General features: G+C 52.1%; 1 protein-coding gene across 8 annotated transcripts in view; it reads right to left on the bottom strand.

Moving 5' to 3' along the window:
* Window positions 1-15368, bottom strand: part of GRAMD1B (GRAM domain containing 1B) — a 252750-nt gene that overhangs the window by 76731 nt on the left and 160651 nt on the right. The window contains exon 1 of one of the 8 annotated variants that reach the window (XM_006148818.3): window positions 1137-1420. The exons of the other annotated variants lie outside the window; for them this stretch is intronic. Coding sequence (XP_006148880.1) covers window positions 1137-1186 — 50 coding nt within the window. The 5' untranslated portion in view covers window positions 1187-1420. Of the gene's footprint in view, window positions 1-1136; window positions 1421-15368 lie in introns of those variants that run through there. 8 annotated transcript variants of the gene reach the window in all.

Genomic DNA, 15368 nt, shown 5'->3' with positions numbered 1-15368 from the left:
CCCCCCTCCCAGGTCAGCTTTTTCTACCTGGGTCTTCACCTTCTCTAACCTGCAGACCATGATCTGTGGCCAAGTCTACAAACACACCCACCACTCGAGGTTATCTGCAGGAGAAGGGGGTGTCCCCAGGGCAGAGGTTGCTAGCAAGTGTCAGAGGCAAAGATGGCTTGCCCCAGCCCCAGCCCCAGCCCCAGCTGAGCTCCTGGCTGAGGCCCCAGGGAGATGCGAGCTCCAAGTCCTCCCCCACCCCTTCACTTCCCTAAATCCAGCAAATAGCTAACAATTCAAGGAGGTGTGGGGGAGTCAGGCCCAGCCACTGGGTATCTATTTTCTCAAAACACATGGCACATCTTCGAGCTAAATGCCAGCTAAGCCCGAGAATAAACAAATCGCTTTATCTCCCTGAGAAGGGAGTGCTCTGGTGTCCTCTCATCCTTGCCCTCTCCCTGGGGGAGAAGCAGTCTCTAACCTGAAACTTCCTGACCATAGCTGCGGTCTACTCCTACCCACAGGGGCACCATGGATCAAGTCCCAGGGCTGGGGTGGGGAGAGAAGCACATGGCCTGTCTCACCCGCCAGCAGCCGTGCCAGCTCGCCGTGACGCACCGCTAATTCGAGCTCTCCCGCGTCCCTCCAAGTCGGAGGGCCCCGGATGCATCCTGCTGGTCAAGGGGACCTCGCCAGCCCCGCCAGCCCAGATCTAGCCCCTCCCTCCAGCCCAGTCCCAGGGCCACCCCTCAGAGCTCGAAGCAGCTCGAAGCTCGCTCAGTGGTGCTGCTGTTGGAAACAGGAGGACAGAGAGAAGAACGTGGCATCTCTGCAGCGTGATGTCACGCTGGCCGCTCTCAGAGCCCCGCACAGAGAACAGAAGCAAGCAACATGGACTCCAGATTGACTCTGCCTGGGAGGGTCTGTGCTCGCCGCAGCGCCAGGCAGCCTGCACCAGCTGGAAAGGCACACAAGCCACAAACTGGTCATCGCCACCACCCCCTGAGCCCCGGCCTGACCCAGGATGCAGCCGCCCCTGCCAGAGATCCCAGGAGGAAACAAAGATAGACTCTCTCTCTCTCTCTCTCTCTCTCACACACACACACACACACACACACACAGGCACGCCAGCACGAGCGAGCACTAACCTGGAAGCCATTAGGAACGGAGGCAGCGCGCAGTGCAGAGAGGGACTCATTCATTCATGCACTGGGCAGGGGGCGGGGACGGGCCCTGCGGAGGCTGGAGGGCGCTCACCTCCATGACCACTGAGCCCTGTTTCAAGCAGGAGGGGATGGGCAGGGCGCTCACTAGCAGGGGGAGCTGCTCTCTTGCCCTGCTGTTTCGCACCACTCTGGAATTTTAAGCATGACTCCTTTTTCTCTCCCCACCTCCCTCCTTGAGGCCTCCGTGTGGCCTCGGTATGGCGAGCAGCCTGCAGAAGCCCCTCTCCCCCTCGCCCTGGCCCCCTCTCTCTCCCCGACTCCCTCACAGACAGCTGTTCCGAGCTCAGGCACGCACGCGCATAGACACACTCAGACACGCACCCTCTTGCGCACAGACACACACACGCACACACGCGCACACACGCTGCCGCCTGCCGGTTTACATAATGCAACGCCGGTGCAGCCGGCTTCCCGTTCTCGGCACTCAGCCGGCACAGAGGGCAGAGACACAGGGCTCGGCACCGTTCCCTCTGCATCCCCAAATCCGCAACACACGAGAGGATGCTCCCAGGGGACCTTGTTCCCTTCGCAGCCACCAATTATTTCCCAGGTGTGGTCTATTAGGTCGACCGGGAGCAAGGAGGTGACACTAAATAGAAACACAGGCGCTGGCTTCAGAAGGAGTCTGACCTCGCTCACAGGCTGACAGCTGCTCACATGCCTGAGCCCTGGGAGTAGGGAACAGAAGGCAGCCCTGGGGACCGTCATCCACGGAGAAGCGGCTGAGGGCCTCTTCAGGGTGGCGCCTCCAGACCTGCACGCTCTGGAAATGATGTTCGCTGCCCGAGCAGGTCAGACTCTTGCAGACAAGAAGACAAACAGTGGTGACAACGCAGGCCACCAGAATGTTCAACTGCCACGCTCACCCCCTTGAACTCTGCCTGTCCTCCACACGCTCGCTGAGCCCAGCAGCCAGCCCCCGCCAAATGTTTTGTCGGGCAAGAGGTGTTTTGTTTTCTGTTTTTCAGAGAGATTTTTGCTATAGGGTGCGTGCACTTGCCAGAGAGACAGAAATCAACCCCACCGGGGAGATGGCCATGCTGCAATCCCTTCTCCTCCACTCTCTTCTCGGGATGGTGGGCATGCATGCACATTCGCCCAACATGAATTAAAGCCACTAGGTCTGGGACTCAAACTGCTGTCAACTACACGGGAATCCAGCTACTAACCATTATGCCAACTGCTGGTCCCAGGCAAGATGTTTTCTACGCGGCAATGTTATTAGCAGGTAGTTGGAACTCATTCTGGCTTCCGAGGCCCTTGGCACACGTGGATGTTTGGTTCCCCTTACAATCACCTGGATAGGTCTTCCTGACGTCTAGAGGAAAGGACCTGAGCCCTGGGAAAGTGGAAGCCCCCACTGGTGAAAGAAGTTGAGAGCCAGGGGTGGTGCTGTGCCCCTGCAGTTCCAGTTCCTAAGAGGCCGCAGCAGGAGGGACATGGGCCTAGCAAGACTCCATCCTATGAAAGCAAGAGGCTGAGCCAGAGGCCCAGGCACCTGACTCCAAACCAACACCAGACTTCCTCAGTGCCCACATGTACTTGCGGGATCTGGAGAAGCTGTGCTGACACCTTCTGGGCAGGAGTGGGGTGTCCCCGGAAGCCCAAACTGGGCCGAGACGATTACTAGCCAGAGATGAGCAAGGTCAGCTAGCTCCGAGCTTCCCAAGTTTTGATCACTCGAGAATCTTGCAGGTCTGGAGGGCATGTGCAAGGGCCGGCCTCCCAGCAGCCAGACGATGCCCACATGGCATCCACAGACCATGCCCAGTAGCGGAGGCTGAGCCATGCCTTCTCAGTTCTTGGTCTCTCTACAGGACACCCTCTGTCTGCAGCAGCTGCACAGAGAACGTGCTCAGGGTCACCATCACATGACTCGCCGGTGTCACCTGTGTCCTGCTCACGACTCGGACTGAAACACAGAGGGCACCTGGCGGCCAAAGAGCTCATGCTGGGTCTCCAGGCCCTGCAGGCACACTGTGGACGTCTGTTCTCAGCTGTGGACACAACAGTGTCCTGTGATATTTGGGGGCAGAGGGCTCAGTCCTCCTGGCCTGGCCTCAGTACTCGAAACACGCTAAGACCCTCGGCTCCAAAAGGATCGGTTTATCAGCCACGAGTCACACGCACTGCCCAGCTCTCCCTGTTTCTGTCCACTGGGCCCAGTCCTGCTGCTTCTGAAATGCCTTCCTCACCTTCAACAGCCTGGCTGCCTCCTCAGTTCCTCTAAGGCATGATTTTGAACTCAAGTCAGAGCTGGACCCAAAGCTACGTCCTGCCGCTCAGACTCCATGACCCCCATACGGGCCACACCGACACTGACCAGTATCAGTAATTACCGGACAGACACATGCAGCCTCTTCCTCGACTCCCAGCTCTGCATCTGCAATAGCCAATCATGTGAACTTCCTCCCTTGGACGGCTACGAAGATGATGAAATAAAATGAAGATGCGAAAGCCCAAGAGAAGCTAGGTACCTCCAGGCCTTGGCCCTCACACCACAGGACAGTTGAGAGCCTGGCTGAGCTCTGTCATTCTCCCCGTTGGCTTGCTCTCCCTCAGACGACAGCAGCTTGCTGCTGGCCTTCCGCTGGCCCTCCAGCACGCGGGAGGGCCGGGTCAGCACAGGGAGCCTGTCGGTATCTACACCGGCTGTCCTCTAGCAGGACTGTGACCGGCAGAACCACGTGGGACAGGGAGTAGCATTCTAATCTCAGGGCTGGATGCCGCATGCCCAACCACAGGTTTGAATCCTGAGTCATCCTAGCGACACTCCGGATGTGTGCACCCAAGAATAAGCTGGAAGGTTGAAGACGGGATCTCAGTATGACAAGACCCTGCCAAGGGTGCCTTGCGCTCTCTCACATAGGCAAGCACACACACATTCTTCCACAAATAAAAATCTAAATAAATAAATAAATAAATGCAGACAGTACACAAAGCAGTTGGGAATTAAAGAGCCGGAGTCCTGGCTTTGGCTTCCTCACTCACTCTATGGCTTTAGAGGAATTATGGTAATGCTTCTGGAACTTTCTTCCTGCCACTATAAAAATGCATGAATTCATCTTTCTTCCTTAACTACTCTACAGAGCCCTCCATTTTTAGTATGTTCGTGGTTTAGGATTGATAACAATTCGTTAAAAAAAAAAAGGCAGGCTCCGGGACCAGCAGTTGGCGTACTGGCTATGTCGCTGGACTCCCATGTAGTTGACCATGGTTTGAGTACTGGACCCGATGGTTTAAACTCACGCCGGGTGTGTGTGTGTGTGTGTGTATGCGTGCCCAAGACCCGAGAGGAGAATGGAGGAGAAGGGATTACGGCGTGGCCATCCCCTCTGCGGGGTGATTTCTTGCTTCTGTCTCTCTGTCTCTGTCTTTCTGGAGTGCACATACCGTATAGCAAAAAACCTCTCAAAAAAAAAAAAAAAAAAGGTAAGCTCAGGGATCAGACAGACGGGATTTCAATAACTAAGGTGACAAGGGTCACTTGGGTGACCTTTGAAAAGTTAACCTAAGCTCTTCAGGTTTCTTGATCCTTTTTCCTCTTTTCTAATTGCCAGAGGGCATTTGAGCCAGAAAGACAGAGGGACAAAAACAGGGAGAAAGCACCACCCACCTCAGGGATATGTCATACCATGAGCCTTCGCCCCCATTTCTCTATCCTGCCGGACCTTGGGCCGCTCACCACACACACACACACACACACACACACACACAGTTTTTTTAAAAAAAAAAAAAATTTTTAAAAAGGGGCCAAGCGGGGGGGGGGGGGTAGGAGCTGGACACTCCCACATGGCTGACCACGGTTTGAGTCCCGGAGCTGGTGGCTGGGTTTCTCACTTTCCCTCTCTCTCTCTCTGTGTCTCTCTCTGGTCAAAGTAAAATAAATGAATGAATAAATAAAATTAAATTAAATAATTCTTTAAAAATAACTTTAAAAAAGGCAGTACACAAAAATCTTTAAAAAAACCACAGTATGCAAAAAGACAGTAGCCTACACACATATACACACAAACACAAACATACACACACACACACACAAACACACAACAGAGCCAGCCCCAGATTTCCTGAACTTTAAAATAGTCCGAAGAAAACAGAGTCTTCCTGGACCGTGCGAGGACTAAGCGAGGTAGGTAATGCGCTCTTCGCTGCGTCTGACCCAGCGTCTGTTCAAGCTACAATGGCTATCGAGAGTGGGCAGGAGTAATAGCGCTTATTGAAAATACCATAAAGACCTTCTGGTGCTAAGACCAGCATTGAGAAGCTTTGGGTTGAAGCATGGTATTTTCTTAGTCACTGAAACGTTCTTTGTCTGCTTCTCCCAAATGAGACCTCATGAAACAGTTAGTTACAGAGCAAGCACATCCGAGACTCTTATCGCCTCCTGTGACAAAGGGTATGTCAACATTTCCGGATCAGACGGTCTTCCCTTGAGCGACAATAAAAACCAAACTAGAGTGGCCAGGTGGCACAGTGGTTAAGGTCCTGGACTCCCACATGGCCGACCACAGGTGGAGTCCCAGCTCCAGCAGCGTGAAAATCACGCCGGGTGCCTGTGTGTGCGTGTCCAAGATCCCGAGAGGAGAATGGAGGAGAAGGGATTGTGGCATGACCATCCTCCTGGGGGGTGATTTCTCACTTTCTGTCTCTCTGTCTCTCTCTGTCTGTCTGGCGAGCACACGCGCCCTATAGCAAAAACCTCTCCAAAAAAAAAAAAAAAATTTCATTTAATTCTGTCACCACTTTCCAGGGCACACAAGTACGAGGCAGAACGTTTGATAGCTTTGCTGTGTGTACGGCTGTCACACAGCGGAACACTTGTCCAACCCCTCTCCTTACGCATTACTCTGTCTTGACAGGTCGGCCGGGCCTCTTCCCCATGGCGCTCACAAATGTGCGCAGAGCCCTCTGCCTCCCCCTCCGCCCCCAGTCCTCCTTGAAAGGACAGCCCGGACTGGCGGCCAGCTGAGCGATGGCACGGCCGATGTCTTACAAAGCCGCTGGACGTGCCCTGATGGGACTTGCCCTGTTGGGACTCCTGCCCCCAGATTCAATCTCCCCACTTTAGCAGCCGAGCTGCGTGAATTCCCAAACTGCTTCTCCAAAAGTGAATTCGGGAGACTGAGGAAAAGCAGGCATTTTCTTTGAATTAAACCTTCCCCTTGGAGATATGGACAACTGACACGAGCTTCTATTTCTAAAATGAAAAGGGGATTCTGAGAGACCAGGGCAGCTTCGAAAGCACTTCCCAGAGAGTACACTGGAGGAATCCAGAGTGAGAAAGGGAAAACCTGCAAATCCAACTGACCACATGGTCCCGTCCGGCCCAGCCCTGCTCCCTTGATAGAGGGAGGCCACTGTCGGACTGCAGCTCATTCTCCCCAAGTACTTGATAACGGCTGTCGACAAGAACGGGAGACGGGTGATGAAGGACACGGTCTTCTTATTTCCTCAAAACCTACTCGCATCCCAGTTAAAAAGAAGACTTTATAGAGGAAGTACACTCCAAACTTGTTTTTCCCCAAGATTATTTTGCAGAGCCAGCAGGAGGTGTGGTGGTTAAGGGACTGGACTCCCACAGGGCTAACCACAGTTCAAGTTCTGGATCCCTTCCCTTCCATTCTCTACCTGGGATTTGGGGCATGCATGCACACGTACCTGGCATGAATTTCAAGACATCAGGTCTGGGACTCGAACTGTGGCCGGCCATGTGGGAGTCCTGTGCCTTTATCACCACACCACCTGCTAGCCCCAAAATCACAGGCGTTTTTTATAAATCTCAGACATCTATGAGATTTTTTTTAGAGGCTTTTTTTGCTTAGGGCACATGTGCAGGCCAGAGAGAGACAGAGACAGTGAGGGGAAAATGAGAAATCACCTCCCAGAGTGGATGCTCATGCCATAATCCCTTCTCTTCCATTCTCCCTCATCCTGGGATCTTGGGCACACACACACATGCACCCGGTGTGATTTTTGAAGCCACTGGGACCGGAACTTGAACCGTGGTCAGCCATGTGGGAGTCTGGCGACGTAACTGCTCTGCCATCTGCTGGTCTCAAAGTGTTGGTACATATCTTAGGAGGAAGTGGAACGGGATCTAACGTTTACTGGGAAACTTCCTCATGCCAGGTAGGTGCTTTTCCCTGCTTCACTTCATCCGACTGAAGAGGAAACTGTCAGAAGCCAATCCCTACCCAGGATTACAGTTACTTCTAAAAGCTGTGCTTTCACCACCATAAATAAACACCTGCTAAGCAGAAAGTGCTTGAATTCCTGGTAACCCATTATATTGGTATTCTGGCAAGGAAGTTGCAATGCTCCTCCTTAGGCTGCCCCTGGGCTGCAAATCGCCCTGCCTCTTAAGGAGGGGCGTAACCTGGGACCTTTTCACCTTAGCCAACAGGCACAATACGAGGTTTTGACAGAAGAGGACAGTACAGGGACACTAAGTAGAAGAGACTGTCTCTCCTTGTTCTGGGGCTTTTCTTTTTAAAATACTAAATGGTGTGTGCACAGGCATGCACGGTATAGGCATGACAGGGAAAGGGAGAGGGAGGGAGAGGGAGAACGAGGGAGGAAGAACCACAATGGGACCTGGTCAGGTCTCAACCCTTTTCCCTTCCGTCCTCCATCCCCTCAGGACCCTGGGGATTTGAGCGTATGCTCAGAGTGCTTTGAAGCCTCTGAAACTAGGGCTCGAACTCTGGCCAGCCATGTGGGACCCTCTACGGCAGTGCAGCGCCTAACCAGCACATGTCAGGACCAACCATGATCTGGGCTTTCATAGAGGCACAGCCTCCAGGTGAGCTTCAGTGTCTCCCATCAGCAGTTTCCAGCGTCTGGCCCCAGCCCGCAGGCCCTCGGACACCTGCTGTGCAGTCCAGAAACTCGGCCTGGGGTGGAGGCCCTCTTACGGGCTTACCTCCTTCGCTGGGGGCTCTGCCTCAAACCCAGAGGAGCTCTGTTGCTCCCACATCCTTGAGTTCTTCCTACACTTCTACATGCTGATGACTCTGAAATGAAATCTTCCCTGCTCCCGTCACTGGTGTACTTCTGCCTCCTGACTGAACCCTCGCTGATGTACTATGATGTGTCTGTGTAAAAAGCTGATGGGCCACAGGTGGTGTACTGCTTAAGGTGCTGAACTCCCACATGGATGACAGCGGTTCAAGTCCCAGACCGGGTAGCTTGAAACTCATGCTGGGCATATGTGTGCGCCTGTCCAAAAACTCAGGAAGACAATAGGGGGGAAGGGATTGTGACGTGGCCATCCCCCTCGGGAGTGATTTCTTGCTTTCTCTCTCACTATCTCACTTTGTGAGCACACATGCCCTACTGCAAAACCTGGGGTGGGGGGAGGAGAAGGAGAAGAAAGAAGGAAGAAGAGGAGGAGGAAGAGGAAGAAGGAGGAAGAGAAAGGGAAGAAAGAAAGAAAGGGGAGGAGGAGGAAGAGGAAGAAGGAGGAAGAGAAAGGGAAGAAAGAAAGAAAGGGGAGGAGGAGGAAGAGGAAGAAGGAGGAAGAGAAAGGGAAGAAAGAAAGAAAGGGGAGGAGGAGGAAGAGGAAGAAGGAGGAAGAGAAAGGGAAGAAAGAAAGAAAGGGGAGGAGGAGGAAGAGGAGGAGGAGGAGAAGGAGGAAGAAGGAGGAAGAGAAAGGGAAGAAAGAAAGAAAGAAAGAAAGAAAGAAAGAAAGAAAGAAAGAAAGAAAAAGAAAGAAAGAAAGAAAGAAAGAAAGAAAAGGGAGGAGGAGGAGGAAGAGGAGGAGAAGGAGGAAGGAGGAGAAGAAGGAGAAGGAGAAGGAGAAGGAGAAACAGTTTGGATGAATAAGATATCATTCCTGCCTTCGAGTTTTCACTAATGATAAAGTGGTTAAAAACACATAGAACTGTGAGGCAGACATAGGTTTATATATTTGAGCTGTTTTCCCTCATTTAACCTTCACACAAACCGTACTTATAAGTGAGGAAACTGAGGCAGCTCACAGATGAATAACGTCCCTGGTTCACGCAGTAAATAAAGGATTTGATCAGTCGTTCTGCAAGGCTGTCTCCATAACTGGCCATGAGTGGCGGAGAGTAAAGAAAGCAGACATAAACAGTGTCTTTGGGAGATTTGGAAGAGAAAAATACTAAATCGCTAGCCAGAGAGGTCCACATATGTCCAATGAACTAAAAAAGAAAGAAGGGTCATTAAAAGTCTTTTATCCATTTTATTGAGAGATTTTTGCTACAGGGCATGTGCACTCACTGGAGAGACAGAGAGACAGAAAGCGAGAAATCAAGAGTGGCCACACTGCAATCCCTTCTCTTCTAGGGATATTGGGCACGCACACACACATACCAGACTGTTACCAGCTGCAGGGTCTGGGACTCGAACTACGGCTGACCACATGGGAGTCCAGCACCTTAACCATGATGCCACCTGCTGGCCCGTTCAAGTCAGTCCCTGTGGTGTAACAGAGTTGGTATATGCTGGCTATCAGGTACTCTAGAGACCCGATTAAATAACTCTCTCCAGCAGTAGTGCTCAGGACGGTGTCCACGTTGTATGAAGCCTTACTTCAAGAGAACCCACATTCCAGATTCCCACTCTGCCCCTCCTGAGTTCCCGGCTAGATCTTCTCTGCAGGGATCCAATTGGTGAGTCCACTGTCCCTGGCCCAGCTGCAACTCAAGACCTCACATTAATACTGTATCTTTCACCAGAGGAGCAGTGATGTTTACATAATTAAAACCCAAAGCAAGAAAAGGCCAGGGGACAGAAGGAGTGGAAGCTGAGGGCTCAGGCAGCCCCAACCCAGCCCTCTAGGGCACGCCAACATGGCTGCGACCCCAGTACCCACCCATCAGGTCGAACTTCACCACGCACACTGGCATCGTAGGTGTAAAAGCCTTTCCTGGGGCGTCTACAGTCCAGCAGGACAACATAACCAAACCAATACCAAACATGGCCTCTAGCCCACTGGCGACAGAGCTTTCTGGGGTTAGGGCTCTTTCTGGACATTAGACTGCATCCCAACACACATGCCAATTTCCCAATTTTCTTGTAATTCTATCTAAGTAGAAGAATTGATTCCTGGATATACCTTTTTCTTTCCTAAATGTGACCGGCCATCTTTTCTAGATTTTCAGCCAAGCTCAACTACAAACTAGACCAGTGCTTCCCAAACTTGGCTGCACTTCAGAATCACGGAGAGTTTGGGGCCAGCAGATGGTGCAACGGTTATGTAGCTCGACTCCCATTGTAGTCAACCATGGTTTGAGTCCTGGATCCAGTGGCTTAAAACACACACAGGGCGCATGTGCATGCATGCCTAAGATCCCGAAAGGAGAATGGAAGAGAAGGGACTGTGGCATGGCCATCCCCCCAAAGGGTGATTTCTCACTTTCTGTCTTTCTGTCTGACAAGTGCCCATATCCTATAGCAAAAATCTCTCTCTAATAATAATAATAATAATAATAATATTAATCGCGCGGAGTTTCCCCTACTGTAAAGCCCAGGGTGTACCCCACACCACTTAGATCAAAACGTCTGGGAGCCAGGGGTCAGGATTCTTAAGGATTCCTAAGGGACTGGGGTAGGACTGATGGCCTATACAACTGTGCTGTTGTTTTAAAGTGCTACAGGGCACATGCGCTCAGAGACAGACAAAGGACCCTTGTCAGAGAAGTGTGGTCACACCGCAGTTCTCTTCTCCATGTTTCCAGTCTATCAGGATTTGGGGCCCGTGCACACATGCCTGCCATATAGTTCAAGCCACGAGGACCAGGATTCAAGCTGCAACCAGCCATGTGGGGTCTGATGCCTGTGCTTAACCACTGCACTACAAGGCCAACCCTTTAACCTAATTTTAATTTTAATTTTCAACCCAATTTTAACCTAATTCTCCAGTAAGGCAGTACAGAAATTATTTAGGATATATAGTTTAGTAGCCTGTATATATATATATATATCGCCAGAAAGACAAAGAGAGACAGAAAGCAAGAAATCACCCCCCAGGAGGGATGGCCATGCCGCAATCCCTTCTCCATTCTCCTCTGGGGATCTTGGGCATGCACGCACACGTGACCGGCATGAGTTTAAGCCACCAGGTTCAGGACTCGAACTGTGGTTGACTACATGGGAGTCCAGCGACACAGTCATTATGCCAACTATTAGTCCCAAGAGAGATTTTTTTTTTTTTGCCATAGGATGTGTACACTCTCTGGAGAGACAGAGAGACAGAAAGTGAGAAATCACCACCTGGGGGGATGGTCACACTTCAATCACTTCTCCATTCTCCTCTCTGGTTTTGGGCACACATGTACACACACCCGGTGTGAGTTTTAAGCCACCTGGTCCAGGACTCAAACTGCAGTTGACTACGTGGGAGTCTAGTGACATAACCATTACACCATCTGCTCGTCCCATCAAGATATTTTTTTAACCAAGACTCTTTTCCTCTTTTTCTGATTTTCCATTCAGTAAGAGGTACTCTCACCAAGACCTTAAGTGCCAGGCCCTGTTCTGGGTACTTTATGAAGGACACACTGGATTATATCTCATTTAATCTTATAATCCAATTTCACAGAGGAGAAAAGTGGAGCCAAGGAGACTCCGGGCACATCTGCGAGTTTATTCACTTATACCGGCATGTCTTAACAGGGACCAGAGAAAATTTCCAATGGTCGAATCTTCCCATGTGCCTTTCTCCTGGTTTGGGAGTTTAATACAACCCAGTCCTGTCCGCTCTGTTTGGTTTTGAAAACCGCTCTGTCTGAGAGAGAAGACGAACTCATGTAGGTAGGTCTGGTGCGATTCTGAAAGGTACTGAGCAAAGCAAAGATCCGCCCTGCGCAGTTAGCATGAGCTGGGTGGCCACGGGCCACGGTGGGCACGGGTGCGCTGCCTAGAGAGAATGTTCACAGCCCACGTGCAGAAGGACAGCAGGCTCCTGGGCACAAAGGACAGGCCGAGGGACGAGCCGATTCCCTGGGAGGGGACCCTGGGGTGAGGGGAATGAGGCTAGGTCAGGATAAGCTGCAGACATGACTCCACGGGAAGCAGGAACACAGGAGGGCCCAGGAGCTTCAGGGAGGCACGGGGACACGGAAGGAAAAGGGAAGCAGAGAAAGATGACAGGATTGGCAGTTCAAGGGCAGGACTCCAAACCTGGCCTCACAGGGAATGTCTTCTTGTTTTGTTTTTTAAAGAAGTTTTTGCCTTAGGGCATGCACGTTGGCAAGAGAGAGACAGAAACAGTGAGAGGGAAAGTGAGAAATCATCCCCCTCCATTCTCTTCCCAGGAGCTTGGGCACGCATGCGCACACACGCCCAGCATGATTTTCAAGCCTCCGATCTGGGACTCGAACTGCAGTCAGCCATGTGGGAATCCAGCGATGTAACCGCTACGCCATCTGTTGGTCCAGGAATGTCCTCTTTAGAGGCCAGTACAGCTGCCCAAGCGGGAAGGCCAGGAGCCAAGGTGCCAGGAGGTGGCTAGGACAGGAGGAGGTCTCTAAACCATGGCATGGTCTCATCTGAATGACGCAAAGTCAAATCAGCTAACTTGCACTCCACTCCCAGGGTTAACACGACAAACAGCGGAGCCGTCTTTCCACCACCCAGGGACTCGCTGCTCTTTGACCGGCCGCCTGTGTCTCAAAGTGGACAGCGGCCTGAAAGGGTGACCGCAGGACCAGATGTGAGGCCGGGCAGGGCGTCCTGCGTCCCAGGTCCCAGACCAGACAGGACAGTGCAGCGCTGGCTGTGGGGCCCCTTCCAGAAGGGGGCGCTCGTTTCCGTTCCCTGCTCACAGTGTAACCGCCTGGGTCTCCAGGAGCCCCTCCCCTCAGTGGGAAGTGCCCCACCAACACCCCAGCCTATCGCAGACCGCACCCCTTCTGAGTACTGCCAGCCGGGGCCTAGTCATGAAAGGTCACAAAAACTCACATGGAGATGTGGGGAGAGGGCAGCAGGTGGCAGAGTGGTTACGACGCTGGACTCCCACATGGCCGACAGCAGTTTGAGTCCCGGACCCAGTAGCTTGAAACTCACAGCCATATGTGTGAGTGTCTGTATGTCCAAAATCCCAAGAGGAGAATGGAGGTATGGCCACCCTCCCAAGGGGGTGATTCCTCACTTTGTCTCTCTGTCTCCAGCGAGCACACGTGTTCTCCAAAGTAAATGAGGTCTCAGTTTGGGAGAGTCCCACAGGACCACCCGGCTCCTGCATGCCTACGTGCCTGGCTGGTGCCTCTCCCAGGGTCGTTGGAGGTTAACTTGTCCCTCAGGGCAATGGAGAGTCCCTCCCTATGTATAACTTTGCTCCCAAGAAAGAGCCTGTCCCAATAAGACTCCCACAGGGAAACCTGTCTCCCAGTCTTCCCCAGAGTCGTCTTTTTTTTTTTTTTAAGAATTATTTATTTGGGCTGACTACAGTTCGAGTCCCAGACCTGGCAGCTTGCTTTCTCACTTTCCTTTTTTCTCTCTCTGCTTCTCTCTGGTCAACTTCAAAAAAATAAAATGACAGTGAATAAAAGTAAATAAACTAATTATAAAAAAGAATAATTTTGGGAACCAGCAGTTAGCGTAATGGCTATGTCGCTGGACTCCCACGTAGTCGACCGCAGTTCGTGTCCCGGACCCAGTGGCTTAAAACTCACGCCGGGCACGTGTGCGTGCGTGCCCAAGATCCCGAGAGGAGAATGGAGGAGAAGGGATTGCGGCGTGACCATCCCCCCTGGGGGGTGATTTCTCGCTTTCTGTCTCTATGTCTCTCTCTGTCTGTCTGGTGAGCGCACGCGCCCTACAGTGAAAATCTCTCAAAAAAAAAAGAGAAAGGAATCAAACTTTGTGTGATCTCTAACAAGGTCCTGAGTTGCCTTCCCATCTGACCAAAATTCACACTGGAAACCACTTAAAAAGGAATACGATAGGAAATCACAATTAAATTTGACTTTAAAAAAAAAAAGAATAATTTTATTTGTTATTATTATATATTTTTTAAATATTTGCTATAGGGCATGAGTACTCACCAGAGAGACAGAGGAACAGGGAGAGAGAGAGAGAGAGAGAAAGAGAGAAAGCAAACTGCCAGGTCTGGGATTTCAACCGTGGTTGGCCATGTGGGAGTCCAGCGCCTCAAGCATCATGCCACCTACTGGCCCCTGAGTCTCCTTCTAACCTAACCCACATACTAATTATCACCATGGAACGTGTGTGAGTAGGCGACATGATGCACCCCTGAGCTGTAGGGGAGAAAGCGGGCAAACCCCAAGTTCGGAGAGCTCATGACCACTCTGGGATTTCCAGTCTCGAGGCCCTGAGCCGTGGAGGACTGCTGCAGTTCCTGCCCCGCTGCCCACTTCAGGTTAGAAGGAGACTAAGCCCTCTCGGAAGCTCGTCTTTGCAGAGGTAACTGACCTCCGTAATCCTGGATTAAGGTCTCTCCGAGGACGCCTGCTTGCCCATGCCCCAGTTAAGATGCTGACCCGCTGTACTCAGGCACAGATCTCCAGTCCCTCCTGCTACTGGCCCGGGCTCCAGCCGTGACCAGCCCCTCCATATTCTCCCATGCCAAGCCCACGTGTCCTTTAACCTAGAGGGCCGGCAGCTTTGGCAGGGAGCGAGCTCGCGTGGTGAGGCACCCCTGCTGGGCTCCTGCACGGACCGGGGCTGGCGAGGAACAGGGTGAGGTGAGAGCGTGCAGGTGGGCAGGGGTCGTGGTGACTTAGGAAGGGCTCCTGGGCAAAGCAATGGCCCTGCCCTCTGCTGGGGACCCTCATGGGGGCCGAAGAAGCTGCTGCTGCCTGCTGGACCTGCTCCAGATGCCCGCATCTCGGGGGCTGTCAGTGGAGTCGGCCAGAGAAGATCCTGGTGCACACAAACACCACAGCTCACCTGCAATCCTCTGGACTCTCCGGGGAACAACGGGGAGAGCCCTCACCCCGTGGCCAGGGGAATGCCTATGATTTCCTTTCCCTTTTTTTTTATCCCCCTAATGAATTATTTATTTAATTACATTTAGTGTTATTATTATTATTACTTTTTAATTTGCTATAGGGCATGTGCACTCACCAGAGAGACAGAGAGAGAGGGAAAGTGAGAAAGCAAGTCTCCAGTTCTGGGACTCGAACCATGGACGGCCGTGTGGGGGTCCGGCGCCTCAACCAC

Source organism: Tupaia chinensis, unplaced genomic scaffold (genome assembly GCF_000334495.1).
Source record: "Tupaia chinensis unplaced genomic scaffold, TupChi_1.0 Scaffold000247_1, whole genome shotgun sequence".
In the NCBI taxonomy this organism is placed as follows: Eukaryota; Metazoa; Chordata; class Mammalia; order Scandentia; family Tupaiidae; genus Tupaia; species Tupaia belangeri.
This window is presented reverse-complemented; position numbering and strand designations above follow the sequence as displayed.